This window comes from Electrophorus electricus, chromosome 11 (assembly GCF_013358815.1).
Source record: "Electrophorus electricus isolate fEleEle1 chromosome 11, fEleEle1.pri, whole genome shotgun sequence".
Lineage (NCBI taxonomy): Eukaryota > Metazoa > Chordata > Actinopteri > Gymnotiformes > Gymnotidae > Electrophorus > Electrophorus electricus.
The window spans coordinates 13,304,226-13,325,384 of record NC_049545.1 but is presented as its reverse complement, the minus strand read 5'-3'; the positions used below and the strand labels follow the sequence as shown (position 1 = coordinate 13,325,384).

The 21,159-nt window shown below is 38.9% G+C and overlaps 1 protein-coding gene across 1 annotated transcript; it reads right to left on the bottom strand.

The window, feature by feature from the left end:
* Positions 1-4,486: 4,486 nt before the first annotated feature.
* Positions 4,487-19,514, bottom strand: LOC113572736 (synapse differentiation-inducing gene protein 1). The gene is made up of 4 exons (XM_027002549.2): positions 19,032-19,514; positions 15,610-16,250; positions 12,238-12,375; positions 4,487-5,469 (listed from the first exon to the last, which is right to left on the bottom strand). Exons 2-4 carry the CDS (start codon positions 16,156-16,158, stop codon positions 5,311-5,313), a joined length of 846 nt encoding a protein of 281 aa, XP_026858350.2. The 5' UTR covers positions 16,159-16,250; positions 19,032-19,514; the 3' UTR covers positions 4,487-5,310.
* Between the last annotated feature and the right edge of the window lie 1,645 nt (positions 19,515-21,159).

Sequence of the window (21,159 nt, the reverse complement as noted above, 5' to 3'; positions counted from 1 at the left end):
CTAGTTATTGATGTTCACCTTTCTGGTGTTTTTTTCCCCTCTGTTACATAACATTTGTTCATGTGTTTATGTGTGAGTCTGAGACAAAAGAAAACACCCTCTGCCTTCAGCAGACATGCAGCCTTGTCCTTAGTGTCCTTAGTATTATTCAGTTAATTCGATTGATTCTGCTCTCCAGTGCCAAGTTTATACCACATGCTGCAAATGTTGGGTACATTACACTGTAAAACCAATGATATCACAATCTGTACTTTATTCTCTGTCAGCCTGTGCGTTTCTGACATCATTCACCTTTGGTAAACAAAGAAAATCATGCCAACTTTGTCAAAAAATCTAAACAGACACAGGCAGATGCTTTAATAAAGAGCATTATATGACTGGCTTCCTGTCATGCTCTGGGTGATATCGCATCCCAGTGTGCCAAGAATTTGTATGGTAATTAACCGCATGTTGCTGGGTGAGAGCAATTTCCATTTGACTGCATTAAATGTTCTTTTAAAGGTTGATTTATTCTATTCATTTTTTAAATGAGCCTCCCCCGAACCTTCTCTTTCAGCTTTCCCCTTTACACGCTGCCTGTTTTTGCTTTTATTCTTTAATTATTCCTCGAGCTACCATTCTTGGAAGAGCTTTCATAGTGGTTTGCCCCCCCCCCCCCCCTCTTGTTGGCATTATACACTACTGTGAGTAATGTGTTCTTCCTGTATTGAGCATAAACTTTGCATAACCTTTATAAACTTGCTAATATGATGCATCCATCATTTAAACAGAAGCCTTTTTTGTACCTGTGTCAAGTTGTCCACAGATTTATGTGCACTACCTGAGGACCTTGAACATGAACACATCACGCATCATCAGGTTTCTTCCTGTTACCAGAGAGTATTGCAGTGGTAACAGGTGACATGGCTGGATTTCACTCTTAATCAAATCAGAACAGTAAGAGAGCATTAACTACTGATGCCCCTGCTGTGATGTTAGCATGTAGCCTACTGCATGGGGTTTCTCTGAGTTGCGGGGCCACCATCAGAGCAAACATACACAACTGCCCTTCAGAAGAGCCCTAGGGCACTGAGGAGCTTCTTCATTCAGGACAGATGCTGGTGGGTGCTGTACCCAAATGGATGAGACAGGAGACACACAGTTACAGTCAAGAGCATTTGATGTGAGATATATATATATATATATATATATATATATATATATATATATATATATATATATATATATATATATATAAAGCACTAAGGACATTTATTTTAATTTATTTATTTTTAAAGTTATTTGCAGACATACAAAACAAAGTTGAAATGGAACTTGCTGTCACTGACTGAATGTGCAGAAGCAAAAACCCCTGTCTCGTGCACGCAGTGTTGTGTATTAGATTATGCATACATCGTTACCTGTGTTTTTTTTAAAGTCATCAAATGCAAACAGATATTTTTCGACTGAATACTGTATATGATTTCTTATTTAAAGAAGTTTAAAATAACTGAACAAGAAAGCAACAAAAATCAGTTTTGAGTAGCCTAAATGTAAAGATAAACTGACACTGCTGTGAAGATAAACAATAATCCTTATATAATCTTTATGTATTTTTTATACGTCGTCCATTTATTTATTTGTTAGTAAAACCAAGTAATGTACTAAACATTACCGTGCCAACAGTCAGTGTCGTATTGATATCTGAAAATATACAATACCATTCAAGACACGCAGGAATTTGACATGCTAAGTCAATCGAAGACGTAGCACTCCCTTTAGATCGTTGCTGTACCATGGCCCGTGTTTGCGTGCATGTCTAAATAACAACCCTGGTGAAAAACTGCCATGATGATTCATTGCCTAGATCCCCGAACACAATGCCCAGCCTCTGATGAACAGTGCCAGTCTTTTTCCCCTTTGAATCATCCTTTATGTTTGTGAAGTTACATTGTACACACTGTGGCTGGACTACTGGAACAAACAGCGCGATGTAGTCAGCTGATTATTGTAAATCTGAAGATGGGTCTACAACATTACTCCGTAAACCTAGGAATAGCATATAATAAGCAAGTCCCAGAAATGAAAGCCATTTGACATCACGTAAAAATCATGGTGTCAGAACATGTAATCTGCTTGTTATTCAGATATATCGGTTTCACAGGGGGATAAAACCCGTAGAGGTGCTATACATAAACAACCTGCACTTATATTATCCTGTCTCTTCAGAATGTGTCTCAGCGAGGTTATTATTATTTTTTTATTCTTTATTTTATTTTATTTATTTTTTTACAAACGAAGACAAATTGTGCAGTAAGCTAACTGCGTTCTCACTCTTTCTGTCGTTTTAGCTGAACTGGTGCTGTGTTGGTAAAAACCGTTCGTATATGAGTAATGCTGTACCCGTATCTTGGGGATCTGCGTTTTGAAGCGATTGATAAGTGCATGGTGATAACAGGCCCTTGACATTTTTCCTTGCCTCAACAGAATCAAAATTTTACTCAAACAGCAAGCCAAAACATCAGTTTTATTTCTCTATCCCTTCCAAAAGAGATAATAAAAACTGTCACTACCAGCAGTTGTGCATATGGCCTGGCCGGAATTTTACTGTGACACTGTAGCTTCAATACTTCAAGGCCCATTGTAATCCTATCGAAGAATGCTGTGTGTGTGTGTGTGTGTGTGTGTGTGTGTGTGTGTGTGTGTGTGTGTGTGTGTGTGTGTGTATATATATATATATATATATATATATATATATATATATATATATATATATATATGTGTGTGTGTGTGTGTGTGTGTGTGTGTGTGTGTGTGTGTGTGTGTGTGTGTATGTATATGTGTATATATATATATATATATATATATATATATATATATATATATATATATATATATACTGTGTAAATTACCACATTAAATAATACATATACATATGTATTATATAATATTAAATAATATAACATATACATACATATAACAAGAAGATATGGCCTATTGTTAGCTTAATAGGCTGTAGGCTATAGTGTCAAATGGTAAATCAATTTTTCAAAAATGGCTCAACGACAAGTAATTGCAGTCTTGCTACAATGGTTAGCAGAGCAGCCTAAGTACACAGCGCTGATAAGCATTTGTTTTTGGTGCGTTGCTGGCAGAGTTTTAAAGTTCCGGTGACTCAACCCTCATTAGAGAACAGGAATTTAGTGTGAACTTGATGGTTCTCTCCCGGGATTCACTGCACTCCACGGGAGCTTTCTGTGTGTTTTTTAAAGCTCACAACAAGGGTAGCCTTCAAAAAGAAAAATTAAAGCCATCCATTGTAAAGCAAATGGTTCCTCTTCTATAATAAATAACTCCTTTCACCCGTTCCTGCCAGTATCATCAGTCTATTTCACTGGAACAACATTTGATGTCTGCAGACCCTGAATCAAGACGTGCTTGTGTTACTGATGGAAGTTAAGACCGTGCAGTAATTTTCTTTCTGTAATGGTGAATCTCTTTGAGTTAAGGCTGTAGAGTCTTTGAAAAGAGGACAGGAAAGACCTAGCAAGTGATCTTTGCTATAGAACACAACATTTTATCTCCCAGGGCTGCTGCTGAAATGTGATGGAAAAACGGAACGTGTTATAATTGAGTCAGTGCTGGCTTTGTTCACTCTCTTTCAAGTATCCTATACTTGCACATATATACACATACACACACACACAGACACACACACACACACACACACACACACACACATGCACGCTGGCACACCAAGAGCTTCACTAATTACCTCGAGATGAGCATCCTGCTTTGGCTGAATGGCAATTTCCTTAATTAGAGAGAAACCTCAGCGTTCCCTGATCTTTCTCCACGGGGTCCCCACCCCACCCTGCCAGCTCTTAAGGGGGGATGTCACGGCCTACGTCATGCCTGTCTCCATCGTCCAAATGCATGACCCAGCTCAGGGTAGGACCAGCTAATATTATTGACAAGCAGTGAATATGTTTCTGTTGAAATGAAATATGCATGGTGCGTGTGGGTGATTAGTCATTTAGCCTGTAGTAGAGCTGTGATGAGCTTGGATAGGACTGGACCCTTATTTATATTGTGCAGAGTAATAGTGCTGATCTACATGAAGGTTTTTTTTGTTATTTATGTCCTAATGAGTGCACTTACATGGGCCAAGTACACCTGATCCAATCCAGTTTTTGTGATATTCTTTGGACTTGGGCTCCAATTGTAAGCTATTTATTTGTCTAGTATTTCTAAAATGTATCTCCACACAGCACAGAATAATAGTAATTGACTGGGATTTCCCTAGCTAACCAGTACCGTATGTGCAAGAGGCACATACATCATACTGCTCACATATATCAGCTGAATTCATTTCTGTGTTTTTGTGTTTCCTTTCTGGATATAAGACTGTTGTGCATTTTATCTGAAAATTGATATCTCACTTTAATCTCCTGTTTTTTTTTGGTGCAAGAGTCCACTGAGCTGTACAAAATCAAGCTTGTCATAAGAAAGGTCACATAGATCACAACTAGATTTGAATGAAACGATTACATTTAATTGGAAAGTGATGGCTGGAATCTCTAAAATGGTGGAGCTCATTTACAATGTAACCCTTAGAGTGGAAGCAGCTACTGAATCATCATTTATCATGTTGAAGCTGAAAGCATGGGGCCTGGTATCAGAGGACTGAAGATTCATCAGCACTGAATGGTTTACAAATATCTACATGCCCGCTCAGATCAAAAGGCTACTGCAAGACCAGAAGAGTTGACATCCAGTGTCTTACAGACCACTTATGGCTTTGTGTCCATTTTATCTTTGAATTTTTTTTAAAAGTGTCTTGAAAAAGCCCCTTCTTGTGGTATAGAATCCACAAGATATTATTGTAGCTCTTGTTAAAAAGACTTCAAAGCACTGTGGCATCTCAAATAGACTGTGTTTCTCAAACCCCGGCATCACCGGCCAAAAGAAAAGAAAAACACCAAAGGTTCAAAGGGTTAAATTAGCACAATGATTACTGTACAGTGTTTGGGACTGCTCAAGACCAGCTAAACTGATGTCCTCAACTCATTAATACATGTTAAAGTGTCGGTTTCTATAGTCTCTCGGTGCAGTCTCTCTACTGTATGAACAGTAAGTACCAAAAAACAAGTCATAATTTCACACTGCAAAACAATCACTATGTTTAACAAATGAGCATCCATTCAGTGATTTCATGTGATTCATAAAAGTGCTGGAGTCAAGTGTGTCAATTGTTAATCAGTTCCAGTGGCTCTCAGAGTAAATCCACATTGATGGCCAGTCTTCCAAGAGATTGGAGGTGGGGCGAGGCTACCAGTGGTTTTTCTTGGAGAGGTATGCGATAAGGGCCACGGCCACGCCCACATAAATGCCAGTCCCAATGGTGATGGACAGCACAGCCAGGAAGAGAGCTCGTCTGGAACTGGAGCTGGCCTGGTGAAAGTCCCCTTTCTTCACTGCTTTAGTCGTCTGTTGGGACAGAGAAACATAGACAGGAAACAGAGAAATGCATCAGTAGATGCCCAGGTAGAATAGAAAGAGGAAACAAGCATGCATAGAATATTATTAGAGTAAAAGAAGGGTAAAAAAAAAAAAAAGATGTTGAGGGAGTGAGGAAAAAGAGAAAACAGGTGAAATTATTAATTGGCCCTCTCCAGCAGCTGACTGACAGAGGGATCTGGTGAAGTGTGGCTGCATAAATAATTAGACAGCCATGGTTCTGTTCTCTCCTAAGGGTTTATAAGGCTTTGAAGATTAAGGCCTTTTTTTCTGATGAATTCATTTATGTCTCTGCCTGTTCTAAACGTACACCCTGCTGTCATGTTGTTTCTCTTCCTCAGTGACAAATGTCTCTTTTTGACCTCTCCAATTTTTCTCCTCTTTCTATTTATATGATCTCTTACATAACAACAAGAGAATAGCCAGGCTGCCTGCCTGCTGCCTTTTGGCTTACATCTTTACCCGAGCAACCAGCCATCAAACAGGCCACAGCATAGTAAGCATAACCTGATGACATTCATCCATCATCAAATCATATTATGAAAACCCAACGTAGCTGCTTCATCCAAATCTTATTACTGCAGGCATGGAAAGCCAAGATCACAGACCTGAGAGAAATAGACACAAGAGGATCGCGAAAAGAAATCCTATGATTTTTGAGCTCTTGCCCCATCACCACTTTCAACTGTCTGTTAACTATAAGTAAAACATGTTATGTTTGTGTTTTAGAATTATTACTATGTGCTTTCATTCCAACTGGAAAGCCTGGCTAAAAGGAGGTTAAAACACACACATTCTCTGTTTCAGTTTCCCCCTCTCTCTCTCTCTCTCTCTCTCTCTCTCTCTCTCTCTCTCTCTCTCTCTCTCTCTCCTCTCTCCCTCTCTCTCTCCCTCTCTCTCTCTGTCTCGCTCTCTCTCTCCCTCTCTCTCTCTCTCTCCCTCTCTCTCTCTCCCTCTCTCTCTCTCTCTCTCTCTCTCTCTCTCTCTCTCTCTCACACACACACACACGCACGCACACAATTTTCACGCTTTGTCAAGGCAGCCCAATTTTCACTTTGCGACTGAAGGTATATTGCAGAGCTCATTGCAGAGGAGTAGGGAATCAGAGAAAAAAGCAGAAAGAAAAATGGAAGAGAAGAAAAGGAAAAGTCAACTCCACACTCCTAAAGATAATAACTGACTCACACTAAACAAATCCCCAGCCCCAGGGCCCTGGTCAGGCACGCTGGCGTGACAGCGACCCGTGACAGGGCGACTGAAATGCTCATGCGTTCATGCATTCTCCATGTGGTTCACAGAGAAGTGACCACAGTGAACAGAATCCCCAGTGAAAAAGCAGTGTGTAATGGTGCACATACTATGTTTACAAAGAGGATAAGGGTCATGCAGTAGAAGCAATTAAAGCGCAGGATGACCTGCGGTTTAGCAACACTATGCATGAACATAGATTAAAAAACTTTATTCATCCCAAAGGAAATTACAGTCTTACAGTAGTAAACACAAGCTCCAAATGTATCTGAGTAAAACAAAACATAATTAATTACTAAGTATACTAACAGCTTCATGGGTCTACAAAAAACATTTATTATTATGAAATATATTATGAGTCATTATGAAAGTGCACATGGTTACATGTCGATGATTTACATATATCTGAAGCCTCATTTTTAAAACATAGCTTCTGCTACAAGATCCAATTTGTCTGGCACCAGCTGTCACACTAATAGCCGACCAAATCCGAAGGTGATCTCAGTTGGGGGAGGATGTGGTTTTTCTGTGTGTGCTTTGTAATTAATTCATTTCGAAAATGCAATCTGTTTCACCCACACAGAGTTATGCAGAGTTATGTAGGTGATGAGAATGTGCAAGCTGCAGCCAAGGTCACAGAGCTCCAGTGAACTGCATGTCAGGCGTAAACAGTGCAAGTGTGATTTTAGGCTCATGGTCACATCTTTATGTTACTGAGGTAGAATAGGCAGCAAGTTTACGTGATGCCATTTCAAAATTAGTTTGAGGCTAATAGTCATTCAACATTAATTTTGTTTTGGCATGTTAAAACAATGAGATTAAAATAAAACAAATGACCAGGTTGCCATTTTAATAAATCAAAGTCTTCGGTCCTTTGATGTGCATACCAGAGCCTACTGCTCTTTAGACTAATGTATCTTTATTTTTCACTCGAACAGCATCTGGGTGGCAGAAGCCATCCTTTCCATTACCAAGGAGCTGATTGAATAAAACTCTCAGTGATATTATTGTGATACATTGTTTAAAAAGCAAACAGTCCAACGGCCAGCTCAAAAGCCTTGTTGGTACACTCCTCCCTCAAAGACCTTCCCCTGTAGCCCTGCAATACAAACCTAGTCAACAAGATTGGTGTAATGCTTCCTGCCGAGGCATAAATTGTAGCTCTGGAACCCAAGAGGCAAGCCAGCAAGTCGTTATATCCAGCTCTGTGATCGATTTACTTTCCTGGCATATCGCTCAAACGTTCCTGACTCTTTGGAAACATGACATAATGCACTCCGGGACCACGATTGCTTGATGGTTTCATAGGCAACTATTCCTGACCAGGGCAGCAACTATCAGGAGAAATGAATTTATATACCAACATCTCTGCCTTTCAGGCCTTTCACAGCTATGAAGAAGATTTATGACTGAAACCTAATTATATGTAAATGTAAAATTCAAAAGCAGTGATTGTATAATTTATTTGTCTCATCCTCCCCAACCTGGCCATAGAAGAGTGTTCTGCATGCAGAACCTGAGATTTACTCTGCGCTGCACCATTCTGAGGCAAATGTTAAACCATCTCTACTTTTAACAAAAACTGACAGTAATTCTTCCATGTGAGCTTGGAGGTGACAGCCTGGGAGATCCAGCTAAATAAAAGGAATCATCTCCGTAAAGGTAAAATGGAATTGTTGCCTTCCTTGTGAAGAGAGAAAATGGAATTTTGCTCTCTGTATGGAGGTTTATTTCCATACATTATTCTCTTCTCTTTTGAACTGTTGCTGCTGAAATTTTGCCATAAGGGTAACATGGCTTTAAACCAAAGCAACATTAGCATGTTATGATGAACATCAAATATGTCTCCACTAATGAGGGACGTACACACAGTGCAATCCCCTCTCACCTTCCAAAAGCAACCCGTAGGTGAGTTAATATACTATGACAGGAACATTAAGGCCAGGCAATAAAGCAAGCCCAACTCATAAGCGTTCTATCCGCACGCACACACTTTGTACAAGTTTTATAGAGGTACTGTATACAAAACTACAGTTTCACTGATTCAGCTTCACGGTTCACTGATTTATGGTGACATTTCATTCAGAATATTTAAGCACGACGAAGCCTGCATGCCTGTCAAGTAATAGGTCGGTACTGCTATAAATATACTGTCAAATACAACAAAACAAATAAGGAAGTATGTCAGAAGCATTAGTGGCAAAGATATGTAACTATGTCTGTATGCATAGCCTGTTATGTGGTTTACACCAAAAGGATGATTTGTCTCTTTCAAAAATACAAATGAATGCCTCAGGCAAACCTAGGCTAGGCTAAGGGTGAGACTTTATAATGAATTTTACATTTTTTGAATTGTGCAGCAATGTATATAACACTGTTCTAAATGGCCTTTTCTTAGCATTCAGTTAAAGAAACCCAAGCTGCACGATGGCCTATGAATTGTGATTGTCTTTAAAAAAACATTTTTTTTCACCATCTGCTAATAAAGACATTTACAAGGCAAACATGATTAACAATACTATTGTTCTGCCCAAACAGGAAATTTAAGCTTTATGTCTTCACATTATGCCTGCTTAATAATATCAAATCAAAGCAAACCTAATAACAACTGTGCAGTGGTGAAGTTGAAGATACAAGGGAAAGATAAATTAAAGTAAACATGATTTTGCTTGAAAATGGCAAAATGCATTTCACGGCTCCATCAAGCTGTTGGGTTATTCTTTAGTACACCTTCAAGACTAAGCATTAGTTTAATGATATAGTACTGAAATGCACACAATACTACACAATACACTAACATGATTTTCAAGAGATACAGAATGCATAAAGAAATACAAGTGTGAATCTCTGCTGACTGAATAAGAACATGAGAAACACCCACTAAAGCCTGTATATATACATATATACATATTTTATATAAGTAAAACCTGCTTTGTCAAATGTGTCCATCCATTGTCCTTGGAACATATTTATTCTGAGATAATGCCTTAAGTGGCCCACACATGCTCTCCTCTGAGACAAAATATTACATAAAGAGCTTGCCCCATTTGTGTTAGAATGCACTCTATAAGTAACAAATCAGATTATGCACACAGGCTTAGTGGAAACAGACTGTTGCAGGTCAGTTTCAGGACTTTAAAACAGGAAACAGTATTTGTAAGGCCTCTTTCTCCCCAACTGAGTAATGGCTTGAGGATTACTGCAAAGACACGCATATGTGTGTGTGTGTGTGTGTGTGTGTGTGTGTGTGTGTGTATATATATCTCACTTGGCTACAGTTGGCTTCAACAGTCAAAATATGTTGCCATTCTTAGAGGTGGTGATGAAAAGGATTTGTTGCAAGCTGTTTACCTCTGCCCTCTCTCACAGAACATTGATCCTGGTCCATTCATAAAAAAAAGTCCTGTTTTTTTTTATATATAGGTGAATGGGTTTCACAGAATTGCCCATCTATTTCCTTCTTGGCCAACCCAGATAAAAGATGAAAAGCACTGTGACAGGGCTGAATGCATAATACATGGCATTTTAACTCCACACTGCTCTAGTCAGGGCTCATGAGTAATGAACTGCTGAACTGTTTCAATTCTTGAAGTTTGCCTAAAACTCAGAGATAAGGCCAAGAATCTAACGGGGGAAAACACTTTCGGAAGACCAGCTGTCACTAGTGCCATAGAATATTAAATCTCACCTTGAATACATACGTTTGTCACACATAAAGAAAACATGCAGGTGGGCTAACAAAGTAATGCTGGAAATGTTGGTATTTTGTTGCAATTACTGGACAGTCCCCTGAGGTTGCACTGTTTGGCAGTTCAGAAATACGCTCAGCCTGGAGAGGGAAAGCTGAAAAAAGCCCAAAACAATTTAGTTTATAATGGCACTCTTGAAATCCTGTTTTGAGTCAGGACAGCAGGGGGTCATAAAGACAGACAGACATCTCGTGTCACAGTGCCCCCCAATACGAGGTGCTTCTGTGTCATTATGATCTGTTTTCTATGGATTGTTTGGTGAAAAAAAGAAACCAGTTATAAGCTGCAGGACCTTTGAAGTCTGTGTTGATACACTGAAATCAAGCTGAAAGCTGTGGCCTAAAGTGCCTCTCATTTTGAAGTCTGTTTGAGGTCCCCCCCTTTGACAGCAGGGTTGTTAAGCAACCATAAAGTAGCTTTCTACACCTCACATTCTACCAAAACCTTGAGGTCAATCAATCCTGATAAGAGTTCACCTTCAATACTCAACTATGACACAAGGTGAACAAGATTTAAGCACGCTTAAACCAACTTTCATTTATTAAATCTGTTCTCTTTGATTTAGATTAAATTAAATATCTTTTTTTCAATGTTCAGTAAAAAGCTTGTATTAGAATGGGTAAACAGCACCCATCCTTAATTGTGGCTGTCAAATTTATGTATGTATGAATTCAAGTACAGTATTGGGCAGAAACATGTATCTTGAGAATAGGGACTGAGAGTCTTCTAAGCCCTTACTGAATGACTCAGGAGCTAGTTCCAATTTCAGGACAGTTTTGTTTTTTTGAGGTTGTTTTTTTTTTTAATAACTGTGATGCTTTGTTTTGGTGGGGTTTTACAAAATTGATTTTGACGTGAGACTTTGTAGTGGGTTTTTTGGGAATTGATTTTGGCGTGGGCTTAGTTGCCAGTGCCAGGCTGGGAGGACTTTTTTCTCCTTTCAGTTGGAGAATTACAGAGCTGTAGGTGTTGAGTCGTGATGCGCAGAATGACAAAGAGCAGAGGGAGAGAGAAAGAAAGAGAAGGAGAGAGAAGTGTAGTGGTCTGTTAGCTGCTTCTAACATCAGCATTTAACGAAGAATCAATGACTGGCCAATGTACCAAAGTCACAAATGCGTACTTTACAGTTCCGAATGGGTTGAAATAATAATATATTTATGATTCATCTGTTTTACAAGCATTTTAAAAGCAGTATCACCATCTATAAAATGAAGAAGCTGCGTGAAACGCAATTCTCTAGGTACCACTGGCATTGACACTTCTCCGCTGGATGGTGTAACTCTCTTGGTAGAGTTTCTGTAATTTCACGCTGGACCTAAAGTATCATGAGGCAACCATCCCTTGTTGCACAGTAATGGGACTCTGAAATTCCCAAGACTTCTAATGGCCTCTCACTTCTCGTGGTCGGCGGTGTTTAGGAATGTGGCACTGATGACGCACTGAATCATTGCTACGTTCCGTTATCTCCAATATACTCATCGGCTCAGTGTGGAGCTAGGTTCACAAAATAGGCACCGCGATGTATGCGTTTATCTCCATGCCTTTACACGGGAGTGCGAGTTCTCAAAGGATTTCATCTTTGCCCTACACATCTCCGATTTAAAACAAAACACAGTTACCTTGTACAGGAATCTTGACAATTTTGTTAACATAGCATATAGCAGCCACCCGAGGCCGGACGAATTCAGCATCGGGAGGCGATGGAAATTGATAAGGAGCTGGGTGGATGACGGCTCGTTACCTCATGTGACAGGTAGAAGGCTGCAATGCCAAGGGGCCAGAAGCAGCACAACATGGAAAAGACGCTCAGGCCCAGGTGGTCGCGCGGGGGCATCGTGAGGAAGTTGTCCTCGCTCTCTGAGTCGCTCGAGTACTCACTCTGCGGAAAGACATTTGAAGGAAACTCTAAATGCTAAGCGAATCAGACAAGGTATGGAGGGCAAACTACAATCTTTCTACAATGAGTTCCAGCCTCGTCTTTCCAAACCAAGGGAAAGACCCAGCCAGTTCAGAAGGACAGCCTATTTGGCAATATGACCTCTAGTGTCTGTTATCTATTCTATTTCTGAAGTTTCCCATTGACATGTTTTGAATTGGTCACCATGGTGAACAACACGTTTGTGCCTCCCATATTTCAAGATATGTTTATGCTATAGTGCAATTTGTGTTATTGCCTGAAGTATATAAAATTCCCATGTGATATATTACTCCTCCAGAACAATAGCATGATTTGCCATTCAAATGGCAGTGGGTGCCAGCCTAATTGAAAAGTATGGTTCTGGAGAAAGGGAAAGATAATCTATTTTTGAATATGAGTGTAATCTACTTTGAGAATTACTGTCACTAAACATCCTGAAATGGTCTTGATATAAAGATAACACAGTCAGCAATATCAGACATTTGCATACAATATTAGAGTGCTGAAGGTTAACGAAAACTGAATATGTCATGCAGATGGACCAAACAGGAAGGATTATACCTGGTGTTGATGACAAACTGATCAAACAAACAACACATCGTGCCTTTTGTTCATAGAGAAAGACAGCAGATTTAATGATTATGTCACATATTTGCAAACCATGTGTTTTGGTGAGAGAGTATTGTTGTATAGGTCATGGATCTGTGAAGTGTTTTATTTTGTTATAGTGTTATTTTCCCTTTATTGTGGGTGTGCAGAGGGACAATACACATCTCTTGCCATAAGTTTGCACCAGCATGCTCTTCTGAATATGGTCATGGATAGGGACATACTGCACCACACTTGATGACAATGTTTTTTCTCTCACTCTCTCCCTTTGTCATGTGATTCCATTTTGCAGTCTCTCCCTCTCTTATAAAACACCCCATTGCAATGATTCGGAGCCTCGTGTGTCATGGCAACATAAATCTTTTAGTTTTAATACACTCTGTCCCTCTAAAATGTGTTATGGAAACTCAGTTGCAATAGTGTAGGTGTTGTGGAGATAGAAAGACTGAAGACTAGTAACGGTGTGGGGGATTGTACACCTACATACACATACACACACACACTTGCACGCAAAAAGATAATGGAACATGCATCAGTGAAACAGCAGATCAAAGATAAACAAATCATATGTACATAGTTAAAAATGTAATGCATTTTCATCCTCTTCATTCAGAATGTAAGACCCTTAAGCTTATTGCATTTGATGAATTTCTGAAATTCAGTGTGATGCATATTCATGGACAGCAATGTCAACTAGTCTGCACCCCAAATGAGATAAAATGTAACCGCCAATAGCAACCTGATAAATATTTAATAAAACATATTCATCATTAGAATGCTAAGGAACAGGGGCTTCTGTTATATAGGTATGATGTATATTTGCTTCATTACAGCAACAGGTTTGCAAAGCCAGTCTAAATTAACCCTAACACACTAATCCATTGCCTTTCATACTGACACCTCATTTTGGATTGACTCATGCAACATAAATTCCAAAGTACAAAACACATGGCACATTTTCCAACCAACAATATTGTTCATTTATTCCTAATATGAAGCCAATTCCCACAAAAGAATTTTGGTGTTTGTTTCCAATTATCAAATTGGAGTTCTATCGTGATTTGTCTATGTATAAGCAGGTAAAAAAAACAAAAAATGATCATCAGAATGATTTCCTCACCGAGGTCCAGCAGCACTGAACAACCTCTGCATGCGTTCTCAGACCTCTCATTTATAAACTGCATTCTCTGGCGGGCTAACCATTACAACGTATTCAGCACTGCATGTCACATGGTGGAAGGCGTGGAAAGGGGAGGGGCCACAACAACCTGAAGAGTGTGGCTGCATAATACGCAAGTCAACTGCTCTACTAATTGGGTACCAAAATGAGTTTCAAAAGTATAGTTTTAACAGAAGGTCTGAACACATCCTAAATGGTTAATATAGTTAGAATGGTGCAAGGGGCTTATCAGTACTGGGAGGGATAATGAACGACTTTCTGTGTCTGTAATAGTGTAGTGCATTCAGCAGGAGGACAAAGTGCAGTATGTCTTACTGAGGCAACAATGAGTCATGAATACTCCTTCATATTTACTTGGTTAAACCTAAACAGTTTTGGTTGCCTAAGGCAGTTGTGCACTGGCTTTAGTTCTTCAAAGGGTACATGGTGATGTTTTATTTAAAGGTTAGATTTTCTTGAAAATGTTTGCAAAAAACTGATAGCCCTAGCTCATAATTCAAAGGAATTAAAAAAAAAATATATATATATATATATATATATATATATATATATATATATATATATATATATATATATATAGACAGTTGTAGGTAGTGTTATGTCAATATATGTGCATTATATTATATTATTAAATTTCACTATATAAGACTTTATTTGCCCCACATTCATACTATGTAGTTGTGTAAAAGCCATTTTTACAATACAAAAAAGGGCACTAAAAAGTGTTAATTATGGGCACAATATAAAGTAAAAGGAACAATTACAAATTTTTTTCTTATAATATTTCAATATTGTATAATTATTTTATGACTGTATGACTGTCTATACTAGGTAGAACTTCACATGAAGATTCTCTTGCTGCTTTTTGGACATCAGCTCAAGGTTTCTCAGAGGTTGTTTGATTAAATGAAAAGACTACTAACTAGGCCCCCCAACACATCTGCATGTTCTCCTCCTGTCTCAACATTATGGTCGCATCACAGGGATCCACACAAACTGCTCTGTCACCTCAGAACAGGTGGCGAAGCCAGGCGGCACACAGCAGGAGACTGACTGTCCATACTGCCACTCCACTCACACCCTCTCCTGTCTGCCTTCCAACAAGCACTTCCCCCACTAAATGCACACACACACACACACACACACACACACACACACACACACACACACACACACTCACACACTCACAGCCAGTCATGTGGAAAGAACTTGAGAAACATGCTCCATATGACTGGATAGTGTGAAATGAATAACAATAAACTACAATTCGCATAAAATACCTGCATACAGGATAAATAGCATTTTAAAGCAGGAAAAATAGTGGGGCTTTGGAAAGCATATGTACTGCAGCCACTAACATGCTTGGCACTGCCTCATGCTACGCATGATAAATGTCCTACTCTTACCTCCAATTCTTGAAATTCATCATCTTCATCCACATCATAGGAGAGAGTGTGAATCTTGGCATCCTCCACAGACAAGTCCAGGAACTTGCTGTCAGCGACCATGATCCCATCTTTAGTGACGGCAGCAGCAGATGAGGCTGGAGCCATGTCCTCGATGAAGGTGGTCTCACAGCAGTCGCTGCACTCCCCCCATGCTCTCAGCGGACCTTCCGGGTACATGATGAGGTTAGGCCTGAAGAAGGAGTCCATCGCCTGTGGCAGGGCACTGGGGTTGAGCAGCTGGGGGTGGTGCCCCCCAACACAAGACCCACTGCCATCCTGGCTCGCCTGTTGGGGGGAGAGATTGACTGCCATGTGGCTCTGATAGTGTGGGGCAGAATACACAGGTACCAAGCCGTCCTTGGTCTCCACCACTATGCCGTGAGTGTTGATGAGGCCGTTGCGCTGGTAATGCTCAGGGCCTGGGTCTCCCATTGGCGATGGCTTCCGCTGACCAGGAGGGTCTTTCTCCTCTCCTGCCCACAGTCCTGCCCTGAGCCCAGCTTCCATCCTGGCCTAGTGAATGATGATACTCCTGTTGCTGGTTTGCCTCAGGAGTGATGCTGAGGAGGCATGAGGTGGAACCATTGCCTCTTTCCTTCCTGTATTAGAAACAAATGTGATGTCATATCTTTCCATTTCCACGTTTACTCACAAAGGTTTATCATAGCCATTCATATCTAATCACAAACCACTGCCACAATCCGGAGAGGGCTGCATTGCCACGTACATCCTCCACTTTAAGGCAGCTATTTTATGAAAACTAGGTCGTTATCAAAAGAATAGGGAATATGCTCAAAAATTTGACTTTAATATCTGATTTTCAAATTCTCAATCACCGAGTAATGGGAAACACTGCATTAGCTCTGTTAACTGTGTTTTTATTAAAAATGTTTAAATTAAATTTAAATTCTTTAAATTAAGAGATAAGAAAAATGATCCATTATCTATACCTAAATGCATGTATTTAAAAATATTGCCAACATATTCTCACCAGTTATGAAGCTCTGACTGATGACTACATAATAATTATTACATTTCAATAATGGAAGTTTTTCACAGTATGCTATGTGAATGTATAAGTATGCTAATAATTTAGGATTGCATGCATTACATGAGTTATTGTGTTTCTATGAAGCATATCATGGCATGGTTTAGCACTTCCCACATGTTGTAATACCACGCACACGCAACAGATGGTGGTCCAGATCCAGACTTATGATGCATTTTTCCCATGCCTTAAAAGAAACTCATTCAAAAGAAAAACTAGAACTGATACCTAAAATGTCTCCCTCACAGGATAAACTATTTGCTTTGTAAAATAACAAAACAGTCACCAAAAATATTTTAATAGGCAACCTTTTTAAAATAGATCAGCAAACCCTCAAAAATATTGCAATGAATGTCCCACTCCTAGTCATCACGTAGGTGCCTGACATGCCTCCTCCATTTCCTGTTTAGAATTTTTATAGAGATCTAGGAATAGTTTTCCAGTTATGTAAATGCTAGCTGCTCAGACTACACTGTCATGCACCCCTGAGCCACTGATTCTGGGCATAACATCACCAAACCATCAGCAGGCGCATGGCCAAGCTCCCTGGAATTTACACACACTTTTCTGCTGATCTCAGCAGGAAAACCCTTTATCCAAGATGAGAGATGGTCATTGCTGAGGTCCCTAATGCATAATGCACACATCCCTTATTAAGAATGCAGTACACCGTAAAAATGTGCGTCCAAATCTTTAGTTTTGAAAAGCTGCACTTTTCATCACATAATGGATTTTGCATAGAGGCATATCACAAAGGATACAAATATATTTAATAGCAATCTTGAGGATGAAGCCCAATACTACAATAATATTTTTCTTGATGCTGACCATGAGTCTACAGCTTCCCAAATAAGAGTGCAGGGTCCCATAATTAACTAGAAATGCCAGTTCAGTAAAACAGTGGTAAGAGCTCCACTGGATTGAGTCCTGAGAACACTTGTAAATGTATGCCTTATCAGGTCCACAGCTGTGGGTCTTCCTCTGCAGGTCCTGATAAACATATTAACAGACCTCAGCTTCTTGTTAATTTCTGTGTGACCAATTAGATGCTTTTTTACTATGGGGAAAGCTAAACATTTGGAGATTGGATCACAGCGTAATGGCAATCAACTTTCCAGCTTCCTGTTCTGCAGAAAAAAAGTTATTAATGTGTTGGGAAAGGAGATGTTGGAATTTAGAATGAGCCAGTAAAACTGACAATAGGGCCCATAAAATAGGTCCTTGAGTGTTAGTTTTGATTCTCTTGATATAAAATACATACCTATATACATATAAGGTTGGGGGGGGGAAAATGATTGATAAAATAGGCACATTTTTTAAATGAACACATTCACCAACAGCAACTGTTCATAGACTGTAATCACCTAAATTAATTAAAAGAATTAGCCATTACATGGAACAATCACGTGAAGCTAAGCCCTGTCAGAAGTGTTAGATCATAATTTAGTATGACACTGAAAATGAGTAACTGCAGTATAGTGTAATCATTGGCTTACGATGTGTTGAATCTTCATCAGCACTGATTTTACACAGTCGGAATTTCAACACAGGCTTATTGTTATGATCTGTTATGGTCGAAATGGGACCAGATACTTTAATTATTTTTAGTGCTTGTTGCCTGTGTATTAAAATATCCCCACCAGTGACTATTAATCTCTTGCAGTTAATTCAATAACCTCGAGATGCTAAGAAGATGCAACAGCCTGTTTGAATAATGTTTTAATGTTGAAATGTTGAAATTTTACTTAAAATAAAAACAATTTTTAAAATGTTTTTAAAAAAGCACCAAAACCAGTCCATTTGAATCTAAACTTTAGTTCATTTCAAAACCAGTACATTTCAGAAAACTCAGATTCATTCATTTTCCTGGTATCTATGTTTGTTAACCCAAAATATATGTTCAGTATAAGAGAGAGAGAGAGAGAGAGAGAGAGAGAGAGAGAAAAGAAAAAAGCAAATTTATTGGTAGCACTGGGATAGATGCTGTGAGAAGTCATGAAAATCCTAATTTGGCGCTACCACAGGAGCTGTCCATGGTAACCGCACTTTACAGTGTTCCAGAGAATAAAAATAGAAAGAGAAATGAGATATACTGTCATTATCTTCGCAGACATACCGTGGTAATCTACAATCCAGCGGGGCAACACGCGTAAAATAGCTAATGCTACCAATTTATACATAACAAACACAAATACTAATACAATGATTTTAATCATTCTGGGCAAACTAAACCTAACCGGCTACATGAGGCTAGAATGTATTTATGTAATACTGGTGCATTCATTCATTTGCTGTACAAGTTCGTGATCTGACTGGTAAGACAAGCACTTACCTTCGGAGCTGAACGCAGTCTATGAAACCCAGTAGATATGACGTTCAAACATATGCCCTGCTGCACGCAATTTTTGTGTCTTATATCCCTCCCAATGCGAATTCTAGAGGTCTTAGAAAGTCCAGTGTCCGGTTTGCTGTCCGTATCTTCAAAAAGTAATTTACCAAAGAAAGGGTTGAAAAATCATCCAGATAACAACGATCCGCCTTTCGCGCGGAAACGGTGTAGAGGATGTTGCATTTTGACACTCGTTTTGTTTAGGCTACGGCTGAACCTATGCACACCTACTGCATTTCTTGGACGTTTCGTGGGTGTCGGATCTCCGTACACGAATGTACGTGACTTGAACGTTATCTGCCGTCTTTATAGCAGTGCGCTCACTTTCTCTCTTGGTCCTAAAGACTAATTCGCATTGGGACGCACGTCCCAGAGATTTTGCAGTTTTACATGAACAGTAGTACAGAACATACCGTTATGTTATAGGAACCGTAGCCTACTAAAATCTAAACTGAATTGGGCCTGCTTTTTCAGTGTTAACCCTATGTAGCCTATTCTCTGTAGTTTTTCAGATGTGGCCTAGTTACAAGATGTAAAGACCGTTGTGTTGTAAAGCTAATCAGGAGTTACTAGTAGCTGATCTGATCTGACCAATTGGCCTGTTAGAAGATATATTATATATATATATATATATATATATATTTATTTATTTTTTTTATTTTTTTTTTTACAAAACTTTTGCAGATTTGGTGTTGCCTACCAAATGTAGGTTGAACTAGCGCAATATTGCCACCCAGTGACAGAAGGTAAACGAACAACATAAGACCTTTTCTTTTTTAATAGTCTGCTATGAAAGTGTGCGTAAAAGACACATTAGTACTCTAAATAGGCACTATACGTCTATGATGGATAAAAAAAATAAGCATTGTGCCCGACGTCACCCCAAAACCAAATCTATCCCTAATTGTAATACATCATAAACACTGTGGAAATATACAAAATGCGTCAGTTCCCAGTTCAATTAGACCCCTTTTGTTCTTCAGACCTGAATCTTTTTTACTTCTTCAGGAGTTGATCTTCGTGGATTAATAACAAATCCAAATCGTTATAATAAAGAATCACAAATTGCACTTCTTTGAGAAAATTCAGTAATTATGTTTCATGCAAAACTTAAATGTGTGCATGAGAGGTGTTTTGTACAAATCCACAGAGATCCCAGAAGCTGCTGTTCTTTTGTTAATTCAAGTAATGCGGCGCAAAGACAGGTGCTTTATCACAATAGCAAACATATCCTAAAGCTGTCTGCTCTGTCCTTTATCTTCTCTCTGCCTTTATTATTTCTTTGGGCTCTTGAGTCCTTCACACTTTCAATTAGGCCCTTATTTTGTTTCTCACATATCAGCTTCTTCTTAGAAATTCTATTTGGTCAGATTGCTTCTTTCTTGTTTGGTGTATTGTAGTCACGGTGATACTGGCTAGCAAAGGAACAGTAGGTCATCTTATATATGTTTACTGTGTATATTAGAATTTCGTTAGTTGCATGTGTGTTGCAGTGTCGTGTACATATTGGGATTTTTGTGTCAGAGCACATTTTGTGCTGGGATCACATTATTAGGTGATTGTTTACTTATAATATATAATGAATATATAATATAAATATATATTATATATAGTAATAATATTATTATTGTACATTTATATTGTGCTTTTATCCAAAGAGACTTACAATTATGTCTGAATACAACTTGAGCAATTGAGGGTTAGAAGGCCTTGCCCAGGTAGCAACAGTGGCAGCTGACTGGTGGTGGGTCTAGAACTGATAACCTTCTGATTACAAGTTGAGCACCTTAAGTACTAAGCTACTACTGCCTAATTCTAGTCGATTATTATATATTATGTAATAATAAAATATAAATTATTATAATATAATCATACTAAAATGTCTTTATCAACAGTCACAGTGGTCCTTTGGGAACTCCTTTGATCACCATAAGATCAGAACAACAGCAGGATCACTGTTTTGTTGACAGTTTTACATTGGATTACTTGCGTAAAATAATGTCCCTATGTCAATGTATATAGATTTTTATCATTTGCGATGCGTTTCTGACAATTCTAAATATAAACGCTG